At 48.3% G+C, this 24959-nt stretch overlaps 1 protein-coding gene across 1 annotated transcript in view; it reads left to right on the top strand.

The window, feature by feature from the left end:
- The first annotated feature begins 2369 nt into the window (after positions 1 to 2369).
- LOC116470596 (liver carboxylesterase 1) overlaps positions 2370 to 24959 on the top strand; it is a 28179-nt gene continuing 5589 nt past the window's right edge. The window contains exons 1-9 of the mRNA XM_058440377.1: positions 2370 to 2421; positions 6463 to 6667; positions 9449 to 9593; positions 12037 to 12170; positions 14201 to 14354; positions 15250 to 15357; positions 16084 to 16188; positions 19038 to 19076; positions 22950 to 23090. Coding sequence (XP_058296360.1) covers positions 2370 to 2421; positions 6463 to 6667; positions 9449 to 9593; positions 12037 to 12170; positions 14201 to 14354; positions 15250 to 15357; positions 16084 to 16188; positions 19038 to 19076; positions 22950 to 23090 — 1083 coding nt within the window. The remainder of the gene's footprint in view (positions 2422 to 6462; positions 6668 to 9448; positions 9594 to 12036; positions 12171 to 14200; positions 14355 to 15249; positions 15358 to 16083; positions 16189 to 19037; positions 19077 to 22949; positions 23091 to 24959) is intronic.

Genomic DNA, 24959 nt, shown 5'->3' with positions numbered 1-24959 from the left:
TTTCTATCCCTTCAGCCCTACCGTGCTAAGCCTGGGTCAATGAACTGACAAGGCAATTTGCCTTAGATAAGGCTACCGATTAGAATATCTTCCTGATGTATAAAAGCAAGAGAAATGGCTGCCAGCCACACTGTGCTGGAAGGCAGAAGCCTCAAGTTCTGGTTCTGACTTTGCCATTGAGTCGCTGTGTGACCTTAGGCAATCCCTCCCCATCTCTGGGCCTTAGTTTCTTTTGGGAATAAATAACAGAATTGAGTTGAGCCTATGTATTAGTCTACTTAGGCTGCCAGAAGAAAATATCACAGACTGGGTGGCTTAAACAACAGAAATCAATTTAAGATCGTGAGACAGCATTAATCTCACAGGGTTATTTTGAGAACTGAGATCCTGCATACAAAACTCTCAGCATAGTGGTTGCCACACAGTAAGCTCTCAGTAAATATTTGTCAATGAATGTATGAAGAAATAAAAGTGGAAAATGCAAATAAGTAAAACACTGACAAGATTACAGCCAGGAAATGGCTGTTGTAATTCTAATTAGATATATAGCCTTCCAATATTTTCTCATGCAAATAAAGACATATGTTACTACTAAAACGGGACCATATTATACCTATCTAAATTTTCAAAAATATTTCATTATTTTATTGAAATACAAGTCACATGTCATAAAGTTTACCTTTTTAAAGTGTACGATCTAGTGGTTTTTAGTATATTCCCAAAATTGCACTAACATCATCACTATTTAATCCCAGAATATTTTTACCACCCCCAAGATAAAATTCATACCCATCAGCAGTTATTCCTCATTCCTGTCTCTTTCCCCTTCCCCAGACCCTGTCAACCACTTTCTGTCTCCATGGATTTGACTATTCTGGAAATTACATATAAAAAACATCATACGACATGTGGCCTTTTGTGGCTGGCTTCTTTCCTTTACCACGATGTTTTCCAGCTTCATCCACGTTGTGGCATGTTCTTCTTATGGCTGGATGATATGCCTCTGCATGCATAGACCACACTTTATTTACACATTCATCCGGTCACGGACATGTGGGTTGTGCCCACTTTTTGACTGGGATGAATGACACTGCTCTTTGTGTATAAGTTTTTGTATGGACATGCTTTCAGTTCTCTTCGGTAGACACCTAGGAGGGGAATTGCTGGGTCATATGGAAACTCTGTGTTGAACTTTTTGAGGAACTGCCTGCACCGCACAACAATTTATAACCTGTTATTTTCTCCTTTCACAACGCATCCTATCTTCATTGTTAATAAATAGCTGTGCGCATCACTATTTTGAGTGAATACATCATATTTCCCTAGCCAGCGGTACCAGAGTGTGTTTAGTGAATTCTCTATTGTTGGACATTGAATAATCCCATGAAAGAGGCTTTGAGTGACCTCCTTGTGTCCCCAGCAGCTTGTAAATGACAGCTTTCCAGGTGTGCCCAGAGTACTCTGTATCCCCTTAATTTGGTGATTTCACATTGCCTTGATATCACCCCTACTGCTCCTCCACCCCATCTGTCTTGTCTACAATGGTGAGCCCCTTGAAAAGCTGAACCATGTCTTGAATTGGCCTTTGTAACCATTATATGTGGCCAGGTGCCAAGCATTTTGGTAAATGTTCACAAAATGGATGGGTACATAGATGGATGGATGATTAGAGCCAGGGACTATGGGGGGACGGAGTTCATTTTTACATTCTGTCCAAAAATCCCTGCTTTGGAAAGTAGTGAGTTCTCTGACACTGATGGTGTGTGACAGGAGGCTGGGCCACTTGGCAGGATATTGTGAAGCTAATTCAGGCCTCAGAAAGGGGACTTGATGAAATTTAAGATTGCTTCCAAGCTTGAGAGCCTGGAAAGCTATGAAAACACAAGGCCTGGGAGCTGAGATATGTCCTAACTTACCCAGCTGAGCTGTGAGGTGTGAGTGGCTCTAACATTTTCCAGTTTTTTCTTAGGACCTCGGATCAAAGCTTCCCTTTGCCTAAAAGCATCTGCCTGCTGGTGTGGGCCTTTGGGGGCCGTCACAGTGCACTGAGGTTAGAGTCCTGCAAGGGTGAAACCCTTATGTAACAAGTAGTTGGGCAAGTTTATAGCTCTCTGTAATCTGAGAGTAGAGTCCAGACTGGTTTGATGAAAGAGGGTAAACTGTGGGTGGGCTTGGCTTGAGGCCCCACTAGAAGCCCAGGGAGATCTGGGAAAAGGGAGGGCTTTTCTGATCTCTCCCAATTAGAGGATTAGGCAATTGGCAGCGCAGGGCGGTAACTCTGGGCGGGGCTTGGCTCCAGGGCTGGACAGCGCAGTCCCTCTGAGCTGCAGGGAGACCTCACAGGCCCCGGGGACTGTCGCCCTTCCACGATGTGGCTCCGTGCTCTTGTCCTGGCCGCTCTCGCTGCTTCCGCGGCTTGGGGTGAGTCCTTCTGAAGTCAAATATGCCGGGCACTTTTTGAAATCCTTGTTCTGGGCCGAGATGGGCGCAGATGCGTAGAACGGCAAAGACACAACAGGTCCGGCTCCGCGCGGTGCGCGCCCTCCGTACTTGGACTTGGACTTGGACTTGGAGCAGCTGAGCCCCGCCAGCCTGGCCCGCGCGGAGACGCAGGGAGGGTGAACATCCTGAGACCGCCCTGCACTGCTCGCCCCGATGCAGGCCGGCAGCCGGCCCACCTCACGCCGCACACACGAGAAATTTAGGCAGTTCAGTTTGCTGTCCCTTAATTAGTCCCGTTATGGCTGGATAACGGAGAGCGGCTCAACATAATATTAAGAGCATCGACTCTGGAGCCACAGTGCGAGGGTTTGAGTTCCCTCTGGGCGCTTTCTCGCTGTGTGCCCTTAGGCAAGGGACTGAGCTATTCCATGCTTGGGTTACCCCCTCTCTCAAATAGAGGTGGCAGTGCTGCCTACCTCCCTGGGCTTTGGTGAGGAGGAAATGGGTGGTTGTTTCTAAAGCACTCTTGGCAGCGCCTGGCATGTAGAAAGTACGAAAAAGGGTGGATAAATTTAAAGGCGATGTTTAAAAATGTGGTGTATGAATAGAAAATTTGAGCTGTGGTCGGGCCACTATATCAGGACCTCTTGCCATTAAAAAGACAGTTTCTTACTCATCTTCTCAACAGGAGGGGGACACCAGTGGGCAGGGCACAAGGGGAAGCAGCAGACCATGGGGAGGGGACAGGGCGGATCTGAGGCCAAGGGGCTTTTACTGTGGCTTCCAAGGATAGAAGAGGAAAGGCAGGGCAGGCAGGCTGAGGAATGGCGAGTTGGGATACTTCAGGGGGCTCTGGGGCACAGGGGCTGTTCCTAATTGTTTTGTACCTAGCCCTGGCATGATTAGGGCAGGTGGGTAGTGGCCAGGGCATGGCAATCCATCAAAAAGGCGGTTGGGGTGTGGGCTCTGGGGTGGCTAGACTCTGGGAGGGACAGTTTCTCCAAGGTCAACAAGGCCTCAGATGCCAGAGCATCAGAATACAGAAAACAAAGCACGTGGTACATAGAGGGGCACAGCGAGGGGCCTCGAAATACCACTGTGCCATTTTATAGACAGAGAAACTGAGACTTACATGGGGAAATGCACTTGCCCAAGGTCAACCCGAAAATCATGCCTGGGTCTGTCTCTGGGTCCTGAATCCTGACAGCCCAGCCCCATCTGCCTCCTGTCTTCCTTCTGGCGGCCTGACACTGTGAGAGCTCTGGAACTGTGGGGAAGGACAGAGGAAGAGAGGAAGCCTATTTGGAACTGAATGTTCCTTTACCTCTGGTTACTCCTGGCAATGCCATCCATTTCCTTCCTTAGGAAGACCATACAGGCTGCCTCCACTTCCTCAGTTTCCTCCTCTGTAAATTGGGCATGTTGATGCCTACCCAGAAAGGCTTATTTGAAGATGAATTTAAACAAACTGGAATGCATGCCTGGCACATAGTAGGTGCCCACCATGTTCACGCTTCATATAACATCAGTGGCAACTGCTCTTGTTCTCAGACTTGTTTCTGCCTCCCCCCATTCACTCAGTTTTTCACCCTTGGCAATCTGGCTGCCATCCACCTCATCCTGTTGAAGGGAATCCCTGAGCTGAAAAGGACCAGCCCAGTGGTTTCTTCTCTGCCTTGACCCTCCTCCACCTCCCTGAAGTCCTCAGCACTCTCAGCTGGTTCCTGGCCCTCTTCCTCCCTGGGCTTCGAAGACATGGGAACGTCCTCTTCCCCCTACTCTGATGGATCTTCGGTCTTGGCTATAGTGGTCCCTGTGTTTGACCTTTGTTTTTTTTCTCTTCTCTCTCACACTGGCATCTTCAATGAAGCCATACACATCCGCCGTATGTACCCTCACCGTCCAGGAGAAGATTCTGCCCTGCTCCCCAACCAGGCTTCCTTCCAGCTTTGAAGTGCGCTTGTCCTGTGGCACCATCTTGCCATGATATCCCACTGACATCTCCACCGAGCCTGTGTAAACAGGGATCCAGCATCACAAGCCAGCTCTTTGGTCTTCTTTCCCTTCCATTTCCCCCACCTCTGGTCAGGGACCAAGTCTTTTCTTTTCCTTTCTTTTCTTTCCCTCCCTCCCTCACTCCCACTCGCCTGCCTGCCTGCCTTCCTTCCTTCTTTCCTTCCTTCCTTCCTTCCTTCCTTCCTTCCCTCCTTCCTTCCTTCCCTCCTTCCTTTGTCCCTTCCTCCCTTCCTTCCTTCCTTCCATCTTTCCTTTCCTTCTTTCCTTCTTCTCTCTCTCTGGAGGAGCCAGGATTACAGGCACATGCTACCACGCCCAGCTAATTTTTGTATTTTCAGTAGAGAGGGGTTTTCACCATGTTGGCCAGGCTGGTCTTGATCTCCTGACCTCAAATGATCTGCCTGCCTTGGCCTCCCAAACTGCTGGGATTACAGGTGAGCCACTGTGCCTGGTCTCCGAGTCTTTCAAAAGACCTTTTAGACATCATCGTATTTCTTCATATTTTTTCTTTTTTAATTTAAAATTTTAAAATAATTAAGATGGGAGGGTGGGGAGGATTTCAGGTGAAGACCAGAAATCCCATACAGTGCTGAAAAGGTGGAAATCACCAAGAAAACAGGCCACATGTAATGCCACCACCCATTGCTATGTCGATAAACATGCTTCCAAGGAAATTCATCTCAGTATTATTTGTAATTAGCAACAACAACAAATGAAAAGAAGCTAAATATTGACATTGCAGGGTTGGCTATTAATGAGACATGGATGTTGTTGTGTAACTGAGCTTTGCATAAGGGGTTTCCATTGTGATTGGATATTCCCCTTTAAGACTAAATCTGAATTGTTCTCTTCTGTTCCAGCCCCACACTTTGAGGGAGGTGTTGACGTCTTGTCTGTATCCAAAGCAGAGCAGCTGGGAGGGCAAGAGTCTGGAAATCACTTCCCAGGAGGGAAGCTCAGACAAATTGAGGTCACTGGAGCCAGATAGGAACTGAGGGGTGGGCAGCAAGATCAACTGTCTGAAAGGCCACAGGCTGCAGATCAGATCAGGCCAGTATAGTCCCATGACAGGTAGAACCAGAACTGATGCGGAGGCTGTGGGAAATGAATTTCAGCTCAATGAGGAAACATTGTCCGTGCTGCAATAATGGAGCAGACCTGCCCAGGGCCACCAGAAGAATCTTCCTTGACCTGATTGCATGCTTTATCTGGAATGGTTCCTGCTGCTTATTTGTCCACTAAAGAAAACTCAAGCGCTTAGCCTGGCATTCTAGGCTCTCCCTGACATGCGCTGTCTCATTCCAGGAATATCTTCCACTCCCCTCAGACTCCACCTGGTGCATGTGGGCCATGCCCCCTTCCCCAGGCAGGCTCTGCATTCTGCTGCTCTGAGCCTCAGCACATTCCCTTCTCACTGCTGTGTACCACTCCCTGCTTCTCATCTCCCCTTATTCAGTCCTCCCCTACTGCAAGTCCCAGCTCCTCCATGATGCCCGCAATCAGAAGGCCTTGCCCCTCTTCTAATTCGTAGACTGCCTTATGGGTACCTCTCCCAGGACATGGCCACTTCCTTCCCAGCTGTAGCCCCAGGTATATATGTGACCCTTCCCTATAAGGGTCAGTGCTTGTCAGAATATGGGACACCCCTTGTTCATCCTCTCATCCAGCATGCGGCTCAGTGCCAGGATTCTAATGGATAAATGTTTCCAGAGACTTTTAAGGGGGAAGCTAAATGTCTTGTTCTTTCCTAGTGGCTGTCCTTCTTGCATTTATTTTTGGCTGGATGTTTTTATGCCTCTAATTCTAATTTGCCCCTTAAACCAGTTTGATGGGTTAGGAGGGACATTGATCCTCATCCCTATTGTACATCAAGAAAAACTGAGGCCTAGAGGGTTTAGGTGACTTATTTAAGGTCACTCACTTAGAAAGTGGCAAACTGCACCTGGAATCCAAGTCCAGACTTTTGCCTCTGATGCATCCTGATTTCTTCTCTATGTCCAGCAGGGCATCCGTCCTCGCCACCTGTGGTGGACACCGTGCATGGCAAAGTGTTGGGGAAGTTCGTCAGCTTAGAAGGATTTGCACAGCCTGTGGCCGTTTTCCTGGGAATCCCTTTTGCCAAGCCCCCTCTTGGACCCCTGAGGTTTACTCCACCGCAGCCTGCAGAACCGTGGAGCTTCGTGAAGAATGCCACCTCGTACCCTCCTATGTAAGCCAGGGGTGGCTGTGGCATGCGTCCGTGGGGATGTTCACCTCAAAGTGATGCAGGAAGGAGTCAAGGCAGTCCCCCAATGGGCCAGTCCTTTGTTCTGGAATCCTTAAGATCGTTGTAGATCCTTAAGAACATTCCAGAACTCTCACAGCATTCTGGAGTCCATTATTTAACACATGTTTATTGAGCACCTACTGTGGGCCAGGCATGTTCTGGGTTCTTGGGATCCATTAGTGAACAAAGCAAAGATCCCTAGGTTCATGGAGCGTGCATTCTAGCAGGGGGAGACAGATAAGAACAACATGCAAATTACTCCATGGAATATGTGATATGTTAGAACGGGACAAGTGCCTTGGAAACAAAGAAGCAGTTAAGCAGGTGAGGCAGATCAGAAGGAAGGATCCCATGAATTCCGCTGTCTTGAACTTTGACATACTAGGGGAGAGGGGTGGGCCAGGAGGTGTGTGGGTGGCAAGTGTACTGAGGCGTCCACTCGGCAAGTGCTCAACTCTCAAGTGTGCCTATTCCTGAGGAGAACAATGGCAGGTGTGTCCATTCACCCTGGCCAAGCTGGGAAGAAAAGCCCAAAGATTCTAATTGGCCTCACCACCTCTCCCCAGGGTGCCAAGGACCCTACAGGCATCAGAGAAGACCCTATTCATCTCGGCAGCTAGGTGTTCGGAGGCTTTCCAGCAGCCCACCTCTGGCTGCCTTCTTTTCTTTGCTATTTTTTTAAAAATAATATTTACTGTTTTTATTTTCTGGGTGCAAATGTAATATATACTTATTACAGAAAATTCAGGAAATTCAGAGAAGGAAAAGTAAGAAAATTAAAATCACATACAATATCCCACCACCCAGAGAGAACAACTATCAATATTTTAGGTGGCAATGTATTACGATGTAATATTTTGTTTGTATTCCAGTTTTTTTGCCTGTTGCTATACTTTCTTCCTTTAAAAGGGAATGCTATATTGAGATAATTTGGATGCCTGCTTTGCTCATTTATAAGTATATCATGAGCATCATTCCATGCCATTAAATAGCACAGCCTGGTATTAAAAGCTGCATTACATTTGGTATTGAACCATAATTAATTTCCCCAAGCTTTTAGTTGGGGTCATTAAGTTACATATGATGTTTTTAATAATATAACATCATGAATGTGAAACATTTATGCACATTCATGAATAGTTTAGGATAACTTCTCAGAAATGACATTTCTGAGTCAAAGAGTATGTATCTCTTGTTTGATTTCCCTCCCAAAATATTCCAACTACACTCCTCCCATTGATGTATGAACATCTCCATTTGGCAGACTCTTGGCAATGCTTGGGATTATTAAAAATATTTTTGGCTATTGTATAGAAAAAATAATAATAACAATACCAGCAATATTATTTTCCTCTTTAATTTGCATTTATCTGAAGAACAGTGAGGTTGAGTTCTTTTTCCCTTTCTTCACATTGGAATGTCTTTTTAAAATTATTATTATTGTTATTCCTCTTGCACTTGGTGATCTTAGGAAAATTTCCCAGGATGGAATCAAGAAGTCTTCTTTGCTGGCTCTGATTCTGTCACTTGACAGCTGTGTCATCCCAGAGTTTGAGTGACTCAGTTTCCTCATATACCTACTGGGGGCGGTGATGCCTGCCTTCTGGTACATTGAGATCTGGGACTGTTGCTTATAATATACTTGTGTATAAGCACCACATGGCATGGATCTACCTGGCTATGTAACCTTGGATAGGTTCTCTAACCTCTTTGGGCTTTAGTTTTCTCATCTGTAAAATGGAGATAATAGAACCTACCTAATGAGACTAATCTGAGGCTTAAATGAGTTAATATACAAAGGGTACTTAAAACAGTGCCTGGAACACTGGGAGAACTAAATAACTATTACCAATGTTCATCTATGTTGTATCCTTGAGATGTTTCATCAGGGCAACACAACAGCACTTGCCTGGGAGAGGCGGATGGTAGAATCTTGGCATGTCAGGGCTGCAAGCCTCATGTAGAAATCACGGCCAGGCGCGGTGGCTCACGCTTGTAATCCCAGCACTTTGGGAGGCCGAGGAGGGCCGATCACGAGGTCAGGAGATCGAGACCACGGTGAAACCCCGTCTCTACCAAAAATACAAAAAAATTAGCCGGGCATGGTGGAGGTCGCCTGTAGTCCCAGCTACTTGGAGAGGCTGAGGCAGGAGAATGGCGTGAACCTGGGAGGTGGAGCTTGCAGTGAGCCGAGACTGTGCCACTGCACTCCAGCCTGGGCGACAGAGTGAGACTCCTTCTCAAAAAAAAAAAAAAAAAAAAAAGAAATCACTCCGCTCACTTAGACCTGGCAGATTGGGACCCAGAATGTAAAAGGAATTCACCCAAGGTCACCCTGTAAATGGATGGGAGAGACAAAACTAGAGCACAGTTCTCCTGATGTTGTCCCACAAAGATTTCACCCCTGAGCTATTGCAAGAAATGTCACCTCCCAGGGAGGATCAGTGTATTTGTTGTCTCCCCTCCTTGATGCTGGGATCCCAAAGGCTCCGGGAAGAAAAGAGGTGTGAAGCCCTTCTCACTCTGCTTGGTCTTAGGAGACCTTAGTGAGTCCCAGCGCCCCCATCTGAAGCCCCTGATAGCCTCCTACCCACTACAGTGTCGTGAGTCTGTAAATATCAATTCCATTTTCAGGCTTAAACCTCCCAGTCCAAGGCGCTGCCCTAGAAGACACTTCGCTTAGATCTGGCTGAACTTCAGGGATTCTTCTTTCCCCTTCCCCAGGTGCACCCAAGATCCCAAGGCAGGGCAGTTACTCTCAGAGCTATTTACAAACCGAAAGGAGAACATTCCTCTCAAGTTTTCTGAAGACTGCCTTTACCTCAACATTTACACTCCTGCTGACTTGACCAAGAAAAGCAGGCTGCCGGTAAGCCATGGGATCCCCTGGTCAAGGCGTGTCAGCGCCAGTACCCCACATCGTCTGGGGCAGACCGGAAGGGGGTGAAGGCAGCTTGGGGAGGGAGCTGCACAGGCCAGGATTGTTTCAGGACCCCAGGGCCTCCACAGGAAACACTGGTTTTCCACACCTCAGTTTACCCTCGTGACACAGGCACTCTTTGTTTTGCATCTTTAATGAACATCTTAATTGGTCCAAGTTCCCTCATGCTAATAGAAGGATAAGAATGATTACTTTTAGTTACTGAATTAAAAATCTGATACCCAGAGTGGGTAAGACATGATTTTCAATGTTAGTGGTGGAAGGAACTTAGAGAAAAGCCAACACCCCAACTCTTCCTTTTCAGATAGAGAAACTGAGGCCCAGACAGGGAAGGGGAGGTCACCCAGTAGGGTAGTTTTGGCTCAAGTCTTCTGATCTTCAAACCAGTGCTTTTGACATGGAGTAGGGCATTGAGCTTTTATGTGGCCTTTCTGCAGCACACCAACATTCATCTGGGGTAACTTTCACTGTCTGGGTACAGGAGTTGGGAGTGGAGCCTGGGACAATCCCAGAAGCTCTTACTTTTGCCTTTGGCCAAATATTTGGGATTTTTTTTGGTATCTAATTTTCCTCCCTAATTGTCTTGGCAAAGGCTGATGACCCAGTGAGTCAGAATTTCCCAAATAAATGAAGGGCAGGACACAGGGTAGCCTGCCATCTGCAGGTTGGAGGGTGGGGAGGGTCTCCTGGTAAAGGAGGCCACCCAGGGTGAAAAAACAAGGGGTGTTGCCTCCAGCCAGTCTCCCATGGGCACTGTGGCATGGTGCCCAGGAATGGGGGAGGAGGTCTGTGAATGTGGGACTAGAAGTTGGCCCCACGTGTGCTTTGTGAGACACAGGAAGTGGGAGAAAGGTTTACTCACTCATTCATTCATTCATTCATTCTTCTATTGTATATTCAGTGCCCCATATACACAGTTAGACCTGGGGCTTCAGGGAAAGGAGGAACATGAACCCACTCCACACAGTCCCTGCCTTCAAGGATCTTGCCTTTTGGTCTGTAGAGACATATCCTCCCTTCAGCATGTTATTGCAGGCCAGCCCTCGGGCTCAGCCTTCACACAAAGATGAATGCACACTCAGTCCCTCCCCAGGAGGCATGCAGGGATTAGAGGTGTGGGAGAAACAAGGGCTCTGGGAACCTGGAGGCAGGAGAACATCCAGGAATGGCCACAGGTTCTAGAACTACACGATCTGGGTTTAAATCCTGGTTCTGCCTTTGACTAGCTGAGAGACTTGGGAGTTTCTTAATTTCTCTAAGCCTCTGTTTCCTCAAAATGGGAATCATCACATATGATCAGTCAAGGGTGACCACTAAGCTTGATCTCAGTCCCTGGCTAAGTAGGCAGAGGCAGACTCGTACCCCTGCCCTAATAGTGAACTCACTGCACTGTGGCCGGCGCCTGCAGTGTGCTGGGGAGCTCAACATGTGAACTCTGGAGGCAGACTGCCTGGGTTAAAGTCCTGCTGCTACCACTTTTGAGTTGTAGGACCTTGGGCAGGTTAAGTGCCTCCATTTTCCCATCTGGAGAATGACACAGTGTTAGTACCTACCCAATGGATAGTTCATTTTACTGTGCTTAGAACAGCACTTGGGACATAGTTTATGTTACGAGTTCTTTTATATTTCATGAATAATATTATTACAATATTATTATTTTAGCCCCTCTCACTTCTTCCCCGCTATGTGGACTTTTAAAATGCAAGAACCATGCATGAGGAATTGTATCCACTCTCATCCTCTGGTATTAGCAGAGTCTCTGGCACATACTAAGTTCTCAGACAGTGTTAGTCCATTGATTGAAGGCATCCTGAAGGGGGTTTTAGGCTGAGCTCTGCAGGGTGGATAGGGTTTGGGGATGCAGAGGCATAAGTAGGCATTTGAGGAAGAGACACCATCACAGGCACGTGTGCTTCTCGAGCCAATTATTCATGCACAGAGAAGTTTACTTCACCATGAGAGAGTTAACTGAGATGAAGCTGAGATATAAGGGCTCCCCCATGGGTACTGAGTGCATGAGCAGTCCAGGCTTGAGGGTGATGGGAGTGAGGGGGAGAAGAGGACATCCTTAGCCTTTGCTATGCCCATGATGATGTTCTCAGCATGAAGAGCCTTGCGGGGAGGAGGCACTGGAGGCTGGGTAGAAAGGAAGTGGCAGCCAGGGTATGTGCAGTGGGATGGTGGCTTGGGCACCAGTTGGGAGAATTATGGAGGAGAGAGATTGCCTTTTGCAACGTTGCTGGGCGCTGGTGAACTTTGGATAACATCCTCCTTCAGTTGTAACCAACAGGTAGGTCACCAAACAAGACATCTTCTGAGTGCTCCCTGGCTCTGCGTCCTGTAACTGGTATGTTGCTTCCTACCTGCCCAGGTGATGGTGTGGATCCACGGAGGGGGGCTGATGGTGGGCGCAGCATCAACCTATGATGGGCTGGCCCTTGCTGCCCATGAAAACGTGGTGGTGGTGACCATTCAATACCGCCTGGGCATCTGGGGATTCTTCAGGTAAGGAATTGGACTCTCCTCACTGCACTTTGTCCCCCAGCACGAGGATGCTAGGACCCAGCTCTGGTCATGCCAGCCCTCAGGGGAGGTTAGCTAGGTTCCACAGTCAGGCATCCAAGCCCCTTCATAATTGGACACTGCCTACCCTCTCACTACCCAGCCACTCATCCACTTGCCTCTGAGCTTTTGCATGTGCTGTTCCCTCTGCCTGGAATGCTTACTCTGCCTGAAGAACTCCTCTTCATCCTGCAAGACCCAGCCCCCAGTTTCCTCCACCGAAAGACTCATCTCTTCTTCACCTATGTTTCTCCAGCACATTGCTTTTCTCTGTCATGACACTTAGCAGGCAGCCCAGTAGGTGAAGGTTGACACATCTGACTTCTCATGGAAAGGAAGGAAAGGGCAGAGTCACAGATGGAGCACAGGACATGTTGTGGGTGAAGGAATGGGGGCTGCAGACGGTGGGGTGTGGGAGCATCTGACCCCTTCCTGGAGGAGTGTTGGGACCCGCTCACCCCATTTTCTGCTTGAAATTTGGCAAGTGCAGGAAGCAAGGATGGAGTCTTCCCATCAGATCTCCATGCAGACAGGAGTCAGATCTCCTTCAAGGTGCAACTGCTATGAACCTTTTCTAAGGTTCTCCTCCAACCATGCCTGTCAGGTTTCTTCCTGATCACGCCACTCAGCTGGCCTCATCGCTGTCATCAATGACCTCCCCCTGCTCTCCACTCAACCTCTCAGGACCTCCCAGCAGCAGCAGATGGCTGCTCAGCCTCTGTGACACGCTTCCTTCCCAGCCCCTTTCCTGGTCCTCCCCCTTCCCTGTCCACAGGCCTCTCTTGTCTCCCTCTCCCTCCCTACTAATTCTCAGTGATCCCAGGGAGCAGCCCAGAGCCCCTGTTTCCAGCCCACCTCACCTTTGAAGCCCACAGGCATCACTCACTCCCTCCTCCCCGCCCCTGACTGTCTAAAGGGCGCCCCACTCTTCCCAGGGACAAGCTGAATCCTTGACTCCCACTGCCCCACTCCCAACGGAGACCCCCTTGTCCTCCCACCATGCCTCCACTCAGCTGCTGCTGCCGCGTCCTCCCGGGGGCTCAGGAGAAGGCCTTGTGGGCAGCCTGGACTGTCTCTTTTCTCACAACCCTCTTGGCTCCACCTTGAGAATCCACCCAGAGTCCACTACTTTGCACCTCCTCCCTGGCTCCTAGCCCAGCCAAAGCTCTCTGTCTCTCACCTTGATTATGATCTTTAACACTTTCAGATCCCTGCCACTTTTATACTGAGGCTGAGTCGCACAGTAGCCAGAGTGATCACTTAACACATGCATTGAATCATGCGATGCCTCTGCACAAAACCCTGCAGGGGCATCCCATGTTTGTTACCATGACAGCCGAAGTTCTTGCCAGGCCCCAGGGCCCTCTCTAGCTGCACCTCCTGACTCACACTTTCTTTGACTGGGCCCCAGGCCCTTTGCACTTGCTTTTTCTTCTGGCTGGAATTCCTTTCTTTGGATATTTACAAGGCTGATGTGCTCATTGTGCTTGTTTTATGAAGGTCTTTATCTCCAAAACCTCAAATGTCACTGCCTCCAAAAGGCCTTCCCTGATTGGGATCTGAAATGGCACCCCCTGTCCCACCCCTGTTTTTTTCCTTATTCCATTGTATTTACCTCATGCACTTTGACTACCTAACATCATTATATTCTCTCTATGTATCTGTTTATCTGCTTGTGATCTGTAGTGGGAACTCAATGTCGTCACAGGTTTTGCCTGCTTTGGTCTCAGATGTGCTCTAGCTCATAGGACAGTGTCAGGCATACAGTAGATGCTCAGTAAATAGTTGCCAGTTGAGTGAATGTAGAACCATACATCACCATAATGCTGTACTAATGAAGGCAGGGTCTCAGAGATGCTGAAGCCCAGCCTTATTCTTAAGGGTTCACTGAGAGCCCCCAGTCCCATCTGTGGTCCTGAAGGTCCTGCATGACATCTCTGCTCCCCACCCTCAACCTGTTCTCTTCCTGGCAGCACAGGGGATGAACACAGCCCAGGGAACTGGGGTCACCTGGACCAGCTGGCTGCTCTGCGCTGGGTACAGGACAACATTGCCGGTTTTGGAGGGAACCCAGACTCTGTGACCATCTTTGGAGAGTCAGCGGGAGCAGAAAGTGTCTCTGTTCTTGTGAGTGTTCCTGGCACCGGGCTCAACCCCACGCTTGATGTGATGCAGATGAGACCTCCTGGACACCTGTCAATCCAGCTACGGATACCTCTGATTACAATACCTGAATTCAGGACTGGCCCTACTCACAGCCCAGCATCAGGGGTGGAAAGCTAAAGACCAAGCTCTCCTTGGCCCCCAGGAAGCTCAGAGCTCAGCTTAGTGTTCCGGGGCCATACAAATCTCCAGTTGCAGTCTGCAATGGTGGCATTCTCTGCTTCTGTCTTGGTTGAGCTCTCTCTCTCTTTCTCTGTCTCTTTCTCTCTCTCCCTCCCACTCATGTTAACATAAGGACTCACATCCCTTCTCCTGGGAAGTGGGAATAGGCATAAATTATGAGTAAGGGCAGGCAGAGAGAAGAGGTGGACAGAGGTCATTGTTTGGCTTAAACCTGAACTACATGTGGCGGGGACATGGACACTGAGCAGGCTGGGAATTCCTCTGGGGTGGTCTGATGGCTGGTCCATGCCCAAGAAGGAGGCAACAGTCTTTGTGACTGTGGGGTCTGGTGGGTTAGGGGAGGCAGGCAGAGGAAGGAGGGATGGAGCCGAGGATAGGGAGGGATGGGGCAGGGGTTGTGGGTCATAGACACAACCTGGGGATGTGAGGGGTCCTGCTGGGGTGGGGGATTGGGTGCAGGAGACACTGGGGAAGCTGGGATGAAAAGCCAGATGAGAGGTGCTGGGAGCTGTAGGAAGCCTTCCACCTGCCTCGAGGTGGGCAGAGGGTCAGCCCACTACTGGATTCCTCAATCCTGTGTTGGTTTTATAGTGGGGTAGATCTAGCCTGGAAGAGCGAGTGAGTCACTGACCCCACCCCTGAGCATGAACTCTCCTCCCCTCCACTCTGCTCTCAGGTTTTGTCTCCATTGGCCAAGAACCTCTTCCACCGGGCCATTTCTGAGAGTGGCGTAGCCCTCACTGCTGTTCTGGTGAAGAAAGGTGGTGTCAAGCCCTTGGCTGAGGTAGGTCCCCAGCTGGACACCCCTACCCCCTTGGCTCTATGCTCCTGAATCCTCAGGGGTCTCTTTTGCAGTGGGTTGTAGTTAAACTTCTCCTAGAATCACTGAGGCACCAATGGCTGAGCAGGAAGGGCGAGGAGACACCCTGATCAGTGTCCCAGTTTCACAGCCTGGCAAACCAACACAGGGTTTGGAAGGGATTTGCCAAGGGCAGCAGGTGGTCAGGGCAGAGTTGGGACTCCAGCTCATGGCCCTAGCAGCCAGTACAGTGCCCTGTCTGTGACCGCACTCCTCCTATGTGCCAGGGCCTGGTGCCATGTTGGGCAGTGATGGTGTCTTGTGTCTCTCAGGGTCTGCCTATGGCCTAATAGCTGGTAAGTGGAACAACCAGGATTTGAAAGCAGACAAAGAAATTCAGGATTCCATGCTGTCTATCTCAGCTCCACCTCATGTTTCTTGATACATTCAGCTTAAGATGATTATGTCCATTTCAATGGAGATAAGGTAGCAGAGATGAGAGTTTACATAATTGACCCATGTTACAATTGAGATTAGTAACAGAGGCAATGCTCCGTGGGACCTGGAACCCACACCCGCGGGTCTACAGTATCTTCTGCTGCCACCCCTGCCACTAGTACAAGTTGGGCTTGGGATAGAATGCCACTTTCCTCATTGATGGAGGGAAGGGATGTCACTCTTGAACTCTGTTGTTGCCTGTGATCTTTGCAGCAAATTGCTATCACTGCTGGGTGCAAAACCACCACCTCAGCTGTCATGGTTCACTGCCTGCGACAGAAGACGGAAGAGGAGCTCTTGGAGACGACATTGAAAATGGTAGGTTGCCTGTTCCTGTAGCCCAAACCCTGTAAACTTGGTCCCAGACTTCTTCATTTCAGCTGTCCTCTTGCCCAGGGACAGTTACCTGGGGCAATTTTTCAACTCTCAGGAGTCTCAGTATCTGAATGGGGAATCTGATTTGTCCTTTTTTATTGTAAAATGCCACAAATGTATAAAAAGAAAGTCAAAAAATAACATGATAAAAAATTGTGTAACAATCCCCAATCCTGACCAAAATTTAATATTTTGCCATTCTTGTTTTCAGATGTATTTTTAAGAAATTAAATGTTACATATTCCCAGGGGACACCATCATCCTGAATTTGGAGGATGGAGATAGTAAGCTCAACGATTTTCAGAAAGATGTCACAATTTATCTTGGTTGACCTAGAAACTGTCTGTATTAGACCTGGTGGTGGTCCAGTTTTCTAGATTTTCTGAAACTCTGACTCAATTGTCATCCTAGGATAGTCATCCATCCAGCCATTCATTAATCCATCTATCTATGATTGTCTTATCCATCTATCTGTTCACTAATTCATCCAATTCACTCATATATTTTTATCAATCTAATGTCAACCTATTCATAACTTTGTATTTATCTATTTTCAATCCATCCACCATTCATGGATCATCCAGCCACCTTATATCTCAACTCCATCACCCATTCCTCCAAAATCAACAATCCAGTTATCACCTGCTCGCTAGTTTTCACCCATCTATTCATGTATCCATTCAATTCAACTGTACTCCATGTATTGACCAACTCCATACATCCCTTCATTGACCCATCCATTCATCCATGCTGAATATGTAGGGGTGGGTGTTAGAGGTAGCAAAACAGGTATGAAGTGGACATAGTCCCTGCTCTCAAGGAACTATCCAAAGAGAAACACATTCATATACTTCGCAGGTTGAGTATGGTGGCAGCACAGAGGGGAAGCATTCATTATAGTAATCAGGGATGCTTCACAGAGAAGGTGGAGGAGCCGGATTTGAGACCAGACAGTGGAATTGGGGAGTTCATGCCCTTAACCCTGACTCCATCTTATCTTTCTTGAGAAATTCAACTTTGAAATCATTGTGCCCATTTTAACAGAGGTAACAGAGACAGAGAAATTTTGTAATTGGCCCATGTTCCAGTTAAAATTAGTCACAGAGGCAGCACTGTAGGACCCAGAACCCACACCTGCAGGTGTAGAGTATCTTCTGCCATCCCTGCCATCCTCACATATTAGGACTTGGGGACCTTTAGGATTGTTGAACGGACATGGCAGTCTCTCATCACAGGGAAGCCCAGGAGGACAAACATCCAGATGACACAGCACCCAGGGCCATTGGGAACTATTCCCTTTGAGGGGGAAGAGGGTGAATTCCAAGCTCAGGAGTAGCCTGCATTCTCTCCTTGGACCTGAGGCTACTCCTGGGTGCCAAGGCCAGCATCTACCACTGGACTCTGCTTGTGTTTCCATGAGTTGAGTCCAATGTGGTATTGGTGCTTAGGCCTTGGCTCAGGCTCTAAGTGACCAAAGTGTTCAAGGAATTAAAACACAACTGTTTTCTAACACCTGGAAGGAGGCAAATATTCCAGCAATTCTGCATGTGGCATCAGAGTACCCAGCTTAAAAGGGAAGAGTTGAGTCTTTGAGAAAACCCATCCCTAAGATCCTGGAACATTCTTTTGAGTTTTTCTGCAATCTTGAGGAAGCGCCTCCATGATTACACACTGCCTCCAGTACACACACATGCAGCCACACAAACACACACACACATAGACACACACACAGAGAAACACATACAGACACACACACACAGAGACACACACAGACACCCACACACAGACACCCACACAAAAAGAGCCACACACAGACACACTCGCGCATGCACACACACACACACACACACTCCTGGCTAGTGGGACTTCAATCCTTAATGGAGGGACCTTCACTGGTTACATCCTGAGCACAGGTCAGATCTGGGAACTACAGTGCAACACTACAGTCACTGCAATCTTGGTGAACACACACCAAAGAGATGCGTGGGGTAGGATGAGACTCAGTGAGCTTGCATGAGTCAGGGCTTTCTAATGGGAGATGAGGAAACTCTCCCAAGTGCCTTGAACAGAAAAAGAAATGTGTTGCAATAGCATCCTCATGTAAACTGAAAATCTCAGGAGTTGATGGCTTCAGGCACGGCTGGATCCAGATGATCATAGGATATTATTGAGAATCTACCATTCTCTATCCTTCAGCTTTGCACATCTCTGTGTTGGCTTCACTCTTAGGCAGATATATCTCCTGGGAAGGTTAAAGACAACAGCACTCTAGAATTATGTCCTATCTGCTTAAAAACCCTCTTTCTAAACAATTCCTGCAAAAGTTTTGGGGTAAACTCTGTTGGATTGACGTGAGTGTATGCCCATCCCTGAACTAACACTCATGTTCAGGGAGATGGAGCACCACAGGTTGCATATAGATATCTGAATTCATGGAGTGATGGGAGAAGAAGGAGGTCTCCGAAGGAGAATTGGCATGTTCTTCCCAGGGGAAGAGGAAGGGGAGAGGGATGGAGGACTGGGCAGCCTCAACCAGTGGGTGTCCTCTCCAGAGCTCCATCGACCCTGGCTTAGAGTCCCCGGCCCGTCCTTCCCATGCTGGTTCCCACCCCTCCCTGCTACGCCTTCACCCTGTGCTCAGGCCTAGCAGAGCCAGAGTTTTGCCCACTTCCTTTCGGCCCAGCCAGCTTGGCACCAGGAGGGAGAACCTGACACCCCTGTTGCCCCACTCACCCAGCTCAGTGTTCTCCTGGGAAGTCTCTCACCCACATCCTCTGCTTTTGTCTTCACAGAATTTCTTAACTCTGGACTTACAGGGAGACCCCAAAGAGGTAAGGACCTTTTATTTCTTGATTATAGGTTTTGAGTCTTAGCACCTTTAAGGTCCAATTAACTGTGAGTGAAAGAATCCTCTCTTGGGTAATTATAGTAACTCCTGTGTGTTTGTTGCTGAGGCCCAGAGAGGGGCAGTGACTTACCTGGGTAACACAGCCAGGAAGACTAGTGGCTGGCCTGGAACCCATTTTCCTGACTCCCAGTCTGGTGCTCCCAGGCATCACATTGTATTCCCTGGGCTCTGCCCACTCCCCTTCTTTTTTACATTTTCTGCTCCCCAAAATGGCACTGTAGGAGGAGGCTGAACCAGAACCTTCCACAATCAGAAGGCAGAGATAACAGGGATGTTTAGCCATGGAGGGAGGAAGCCTAAATCTCAATCCAAGGACACTCGCCTCCTCCCAGCACACAGGAAACTCCAACAGTATCCTCCAGATCTCCTCACCCCCATCCCTACCTCCCAGTGGGTTGACAGTTTCTGGTGACATCACCTCTGCAGAATCTTACAATCCTGTCCTCTCTGCTGCGTCCCTGGAGATCACAGCACTCTCCTAAATGGTCATGGGCGGAGTACATGAGATTCATTCAGCAAAGATAATAAACACTTACTACGTGACAGGACTTGTTTAGGAGCTGGGGATATAGCAGTGAAACAAGAAAGACTACCTGCCCTCTTGGGACCTTCCATTACAGTGCAGGGAGAGTGCAATAAAAAAGCAAATCAAGTATGTATTCTGTTTGATGGTATGCAGCATTAGGGGGTAGAGTTTGCGGATGGTTTTAATTTAAGTAGCAGGATCAGGGAATGGTTCAATGAGAAGGTGGCATTTGAGCCAAGCTCTGGAGGAGGCGGGAAGCCAGCTGTCAGGAAACCTGGAGAAGCCTATTCCAGGCAGAGGAAACAGCCACTGCAAAGACCCTAACAGAAGTGGCCAGTCTGGCTGGAGAGGACTGAGAGTGGGGACAGACTGGCTTGAGGCTAAAGAGGTAATGGGCAGTGGGAGAGAGATCAATTAAAGTGCTTGGATTTGGATTCTGAACAAGATGGGAAGCCTTTGGAGGTTTTGAACAGAGGAGTCACATGATCTTAGATCTCACAAAGGTCTCTGCCTCTGGTGTTCAAATAGACTGTAGGAAAGGGGCAGAGTGGATGCAGTTGACCAGCTGGACAGCCACTGCATTACCATAATCCAGGCAAGGGCAAGGGCTCCTGGCAGCTTAGACAGGGCTGTGGCAGTGGGGATGGGAGGAGTGGTTGGAGTCTGGATATCTTTGAAGGAATAGCTGTGAGGATTTGCTGATGGACAGGATGCAGAGGGTAAGAAAGGGGGTGGAGTAGAGGAAGCCCTGAGTTTTCTGACACAACGCTATGCTCCACACAGGGCAGCCACTTGCAAACTCTGAGTGGACAACTATCACTTGTCATTGTTGCTGATGGCAGTCTTCCAGCATGGCTGTCGCCCAACTGAGGTGCTCCTGTCTCTTGCCTCAACTTTTATCCTCTTCTACTTCAACTTCTCTCCCCATTTCCATGTCTCATGGTGCAGCCAGACTGGCCTTCCTTAACAGAGTTAGAGCACATCACCCCCACTTCTTAAAAGCCTGACCCTTCTTATGAGACAAATCCCCTTACCTCCATGGAGTTAGTCCTTCAAAACATACCTGCGTGCACACTGTGTGCCAGACTGTGCAGAAGGTAGGCTCTGCACCTGTCCCTCCCTCTAGACCCGGCCCCACAGCATTTCTCCAAGCCCAAAACTCTTGGTTGTTTCTGGAATTTACCCTGCACAGTGACACCTGTGTCCTTTTGCTCATGCCATTCCCACTGTTTAGAAATTCTCACTCCTTTCCTCACCTGTCAATACCATTCACTGCCCAGAGCCCACCGCAGGCGGGCAGCACCTCCTCCACGTAGCCTGCCCTGCATCTTCCTTCCAGAGGGGCTGCTCCTCTTGCTGGCCTCCCCCAGCAGCCCTGCCTGAACTGAACAGCTTCTCAAGGAGGCTGGACTTGTACCCCAATCCTGTTCTGTATTGTCAGCTATATTGGATTAGGATCTGCGCCTTGTCCAGCTGGGTCTGGTCCACTTCACAGAACATCTCCCCCAGGCAGCCCGAACTAGCTTGTCATTCATTGGCTTTTGTAGAGCAGACCAAAGGTCCCGGAAGCCATAGGGTCTCAAAGGCTAGGAATTGTCCAGTTCTATCTGATATCCAGGAGGGAAATATAGCCCATGGGGCATGGAACTGGGAAGATGGCACAGAACACTGGTGTCCATGAGAGGGACCCACAGCAACCTTGCTAACAAGTAATGCCTGACAGTTATTCAGCCCTTCCAGACACCGGGTGCTGTGCTAAGTATTTTACATGTGTTCAGCCATTTAATCCTCACAATAACTCACCTCTTAGATGAGAAAACAGGCCCAAACAGGTGAAACTCCTAGCCAGTAAGTAGCAGAGCCAGGCTTCAGATCCAGTTAATCTGGTTTCAACTTCCATGCTCTATCTCAGCAACATCCATGTTCTATCTTAGCAACTACACCATTGTGACTAAATATGAAATATAACTGTACCCAGAACCAGCTGCCCTGATGGCAACACGTGAGTCGGGCTCTCTCTAATCTGTGACCATTTAAAAATTATTCATCAAAGGTAAAACCTAAAATTAAGACATGGTTCGATATACTGTGAGTTCATCACTGATTCTTTTATTCATAATTTTCTCTCTAATAGGGAATCATGTCCTAGTCTAGGCTCCTTGAGTGATGAGGGTTTGGTACCTCCTCAAAGCCACCTGTGAATCAATAACAGCTCTTGTTTAAATACAGATAGATAGCACAATCTCTTCCTCATTAATCACAGATTCTGCGTTTATAAATTCACCTGCTTGCTAAAATGTCCTTATAACCCCCAAATCGATACTGGTGGCACTTTCATGGTCACACACAGGCAGGTACAGAGCAGGGGAAGCTGGATTTGCATGATGGGCACGTTCCATCTGAGATCTGGCGAGGCAACCTTGTCTTCTCGTTTCATCTCTCATGCTAACAAGTGTCCTCTTTGTGGTCTATTTAGTGCCATGTATTCTGCATTTTTGTGCTTTTTGTGGTGATGTCACTGTTTAGAGTGATGCCAAGAGCAGCACTGCTGTCTGTCGTTCCTGGGCTAAGCAGGCTGTGCTGTGCCTTATGGGGAAGGCGCCTGTGTGAGACAAGCCTGGATGAGGCAGGAGCTGCAGTGCTGCTGGCTGTGCATTCGGTGTTGAGAAATCCACAAAATAGCACGTTCAGAAGAAGGAGAAGGAAATTGGCTGATTCATACATGAGGCTGTGATGGAAAGGGCTGAAGTAATACCTATTGTGTGGGATGGAACCATGGAAGTCTCTTTCAACAGAAACCCACACATAAAAGAAGGTTGATGAAAATTTTGTGGCCAGAGGTTTGCAAGAACCTAACCCAGTATTTCCCCTTTGAGTGATGACCCTGTATTCTCTAATTCAGCATTCATGGGGGCTTTATCAGAAGCAACTGCCAGGACTACCGAAAATCAACTGTGGACACACAGAGGGAAATGCATGCACTTCAAATTGAAATATATAGACATGTAATTTTATATAGATAATATATGTATGTCAATCTGAGTGAAGATTTCTTCCTCTCCTCATCACCTGACCAGTGTCAGCCTCTGCCTGAAGTTCTACCCTGAGTCACAGAGACCTACCCCCTTAAGTTAGGACCCTGAATATGTGCAGCCATGGCCCATGGCCATGCCTGTCTGTGGTACTGGTCTCATCCCCAGACAGGCAGAGTTGGGGACATGGGTGTGGCTTGGGAGGGAATCACAGGCACTGCACTTCTCTCTCCCCCAGAGTCACTCTTTGTTGGCCACCGTGATTGATGGGGTGCTGCTGCCGAAAACACCTGAAGAGCTTCAAGCTGAAAGGAAGTTCCACGCTATCCCCTACATGGTCGGAATTAACAAGCAGGAGTTTGGCTGGATGTTGCCAATGGTGAGAAGGCGTAAGCCTCTTGGAGGGACTCACCCACCGCCATCAGCCCTCCTGTCTCTAGTCCCAGAAGTGCTTCCCTCTCCAAGCCGCACTCTGAGTCCTGGGCAGCTGTGCCCTTCAGCAGGAGTTACTATTTCCATGGAAATCTCCTCCAGGAGGGCACAGTCATCACCGGGATATCAGGGCCCTGGGATCCCCTCTCCCCAGACTCTCTGATTGTCTTCCTATTGAAGAATCCTGAAGTGTCTTTGCTGGGAGGGCCAGTAGAGAAAATAACTGTGCAGATGGGAAAACTGAGGGGGCCTAGAAGGGGGAAGGAGTTGAGGAGTCCAGGGAGGCAGTCGGGGGCTTCCTGGCTTCCCACCTAGGGCTGGGTATGCGTACTTCCCCCATAAATCACTCATGCTCTTCATCACCTCATTGAAAATATCCAAAGAAAGTGGCTTCTTCTTGAGTTACCATTGACTTCTAGGGAACAGCAGACATCAGGGTCTACTAGAGAGTGGAGGGTCAGAGGAAGATGAGGATGGAAAAGCTACCTAATCGGGTGCTATGCTCAATACCTGGTAACAAAATAATCTATACAGCAAACTCCAGAGACCCAAATTACCCATGATCAAACCTGCACAGGTACCCCCAAACCTAAAAGAAAAGTTGGAAACAAATAAATGGAAAAAGTAATTGAGTTCTAAAAGTAAAGAAGGGTTCTCCTTCCTGTTGAAGATAAACAAAACTGACCCTGGTTAAAGCAGTAGGATGGTTTATTCAGTAATATGATTGCAATATGGGAAATAGTCCAGCGTGGACTGGACTCACATCCCCAAAACAAAAGCCTGGTCATGTTTCATAGGCCCGGTGTGCCAAGGGAAACACAGTGTGGTCTGTGGGGAGAGGCTTGGTTCATGTGACTAGACTGCCTGGATGTCTTCATCCTGGCTCACCTGGGGCAGAAACAAACTTCTGTTGTCTTCAGGAGAGGAAGCCATGCATTAGACCGCAGGAAGAACCCACTGAAGTCAGGCTCTACTCTTTCCACAGGGACTGGGAAGATCAAGAGTGAGCTCCCTGAATGTTTGCATTGCAAAGAGAAGGCTCTCAGGTCCTCACGGAAACGGAGTTGGGTGGTAGATTCACATCCCAAAGGGCAGAGAAAGTGTTTATCATTGCAGGCTTCTAAAGTAACTGCTCTAGTTGGGTTCAGGGGCCTGTCTGCTTCTCTCTAGGTTTTGGCTGGAGCAGAGTAAATTATCCTGGCAGGGTTGAGCCTTCCCAGGCAGGTATGTTAAGGATACTGGGGTCATTCTAGGGACACAGCATTAAGCCGCTAGAAGCAATGCCAGAGATTGGTCGAGTCTCTGAGTGCAGAGGTTTGGGAAGAGTTGTTATGTGAGTAGAGATGTGCAGTTCGCCCCTCAGAAGGATTTCGGAGGTTATAGCAAAGACCAAAGCCATGAAGGCAGGATCTAAGGCTTTCAGTGTCATCTGTGACAGGTGGGGGTACTTGGGAGGTCTGTGTCCTCTTCCCCAGAGCCCTGTGTTCCACACTGGCCTGGCAGACACCTTGCCTCTCCATGTCACTGACCACTGTAGGGATCTCAGCCACACACACAAAAACACACACACACACTGCAAAACACTGCCACAGCTTCTCCGAAAAATTTTTTTTTTTTGGTAATCTTTGCAATGCTTGAGTTTCTGGATATAAGCCCATTTGATTCATTGATTTTGCCCATTTCAGTAAAGACCCATGCCCTTAAAAGCCCCCATAATTAGAGGACTTTCAGACTACATTGGTTTGTTTGGTTGGTCAGTTTGTTTCTTCTCATTAATTCCCAATGATTCATAAATGCTTAACTTTTTTTTTTTTTT

The sequence above is a fragment of the Hylobates moloch genome, unplaced genomic scaffold (assembly GCF_009828535.3).
Source record: "Hylobates moloch isolate HMO894 unplaced genomic scaffold, HMol_V3 SCAFFOLD_6, whole genome shotgun sequence".
Classification (NCBI taxonomy): Eukaryota; Metazoa; Chordata; class Mammalia; order Primates; family Hylobatidae; genus Hylobates; species Hylobates moloch.
Note: the sequence above shows the minus strand (reverse complement) of the source record. Positions and strands in the feature narration are given on the sequence as shown.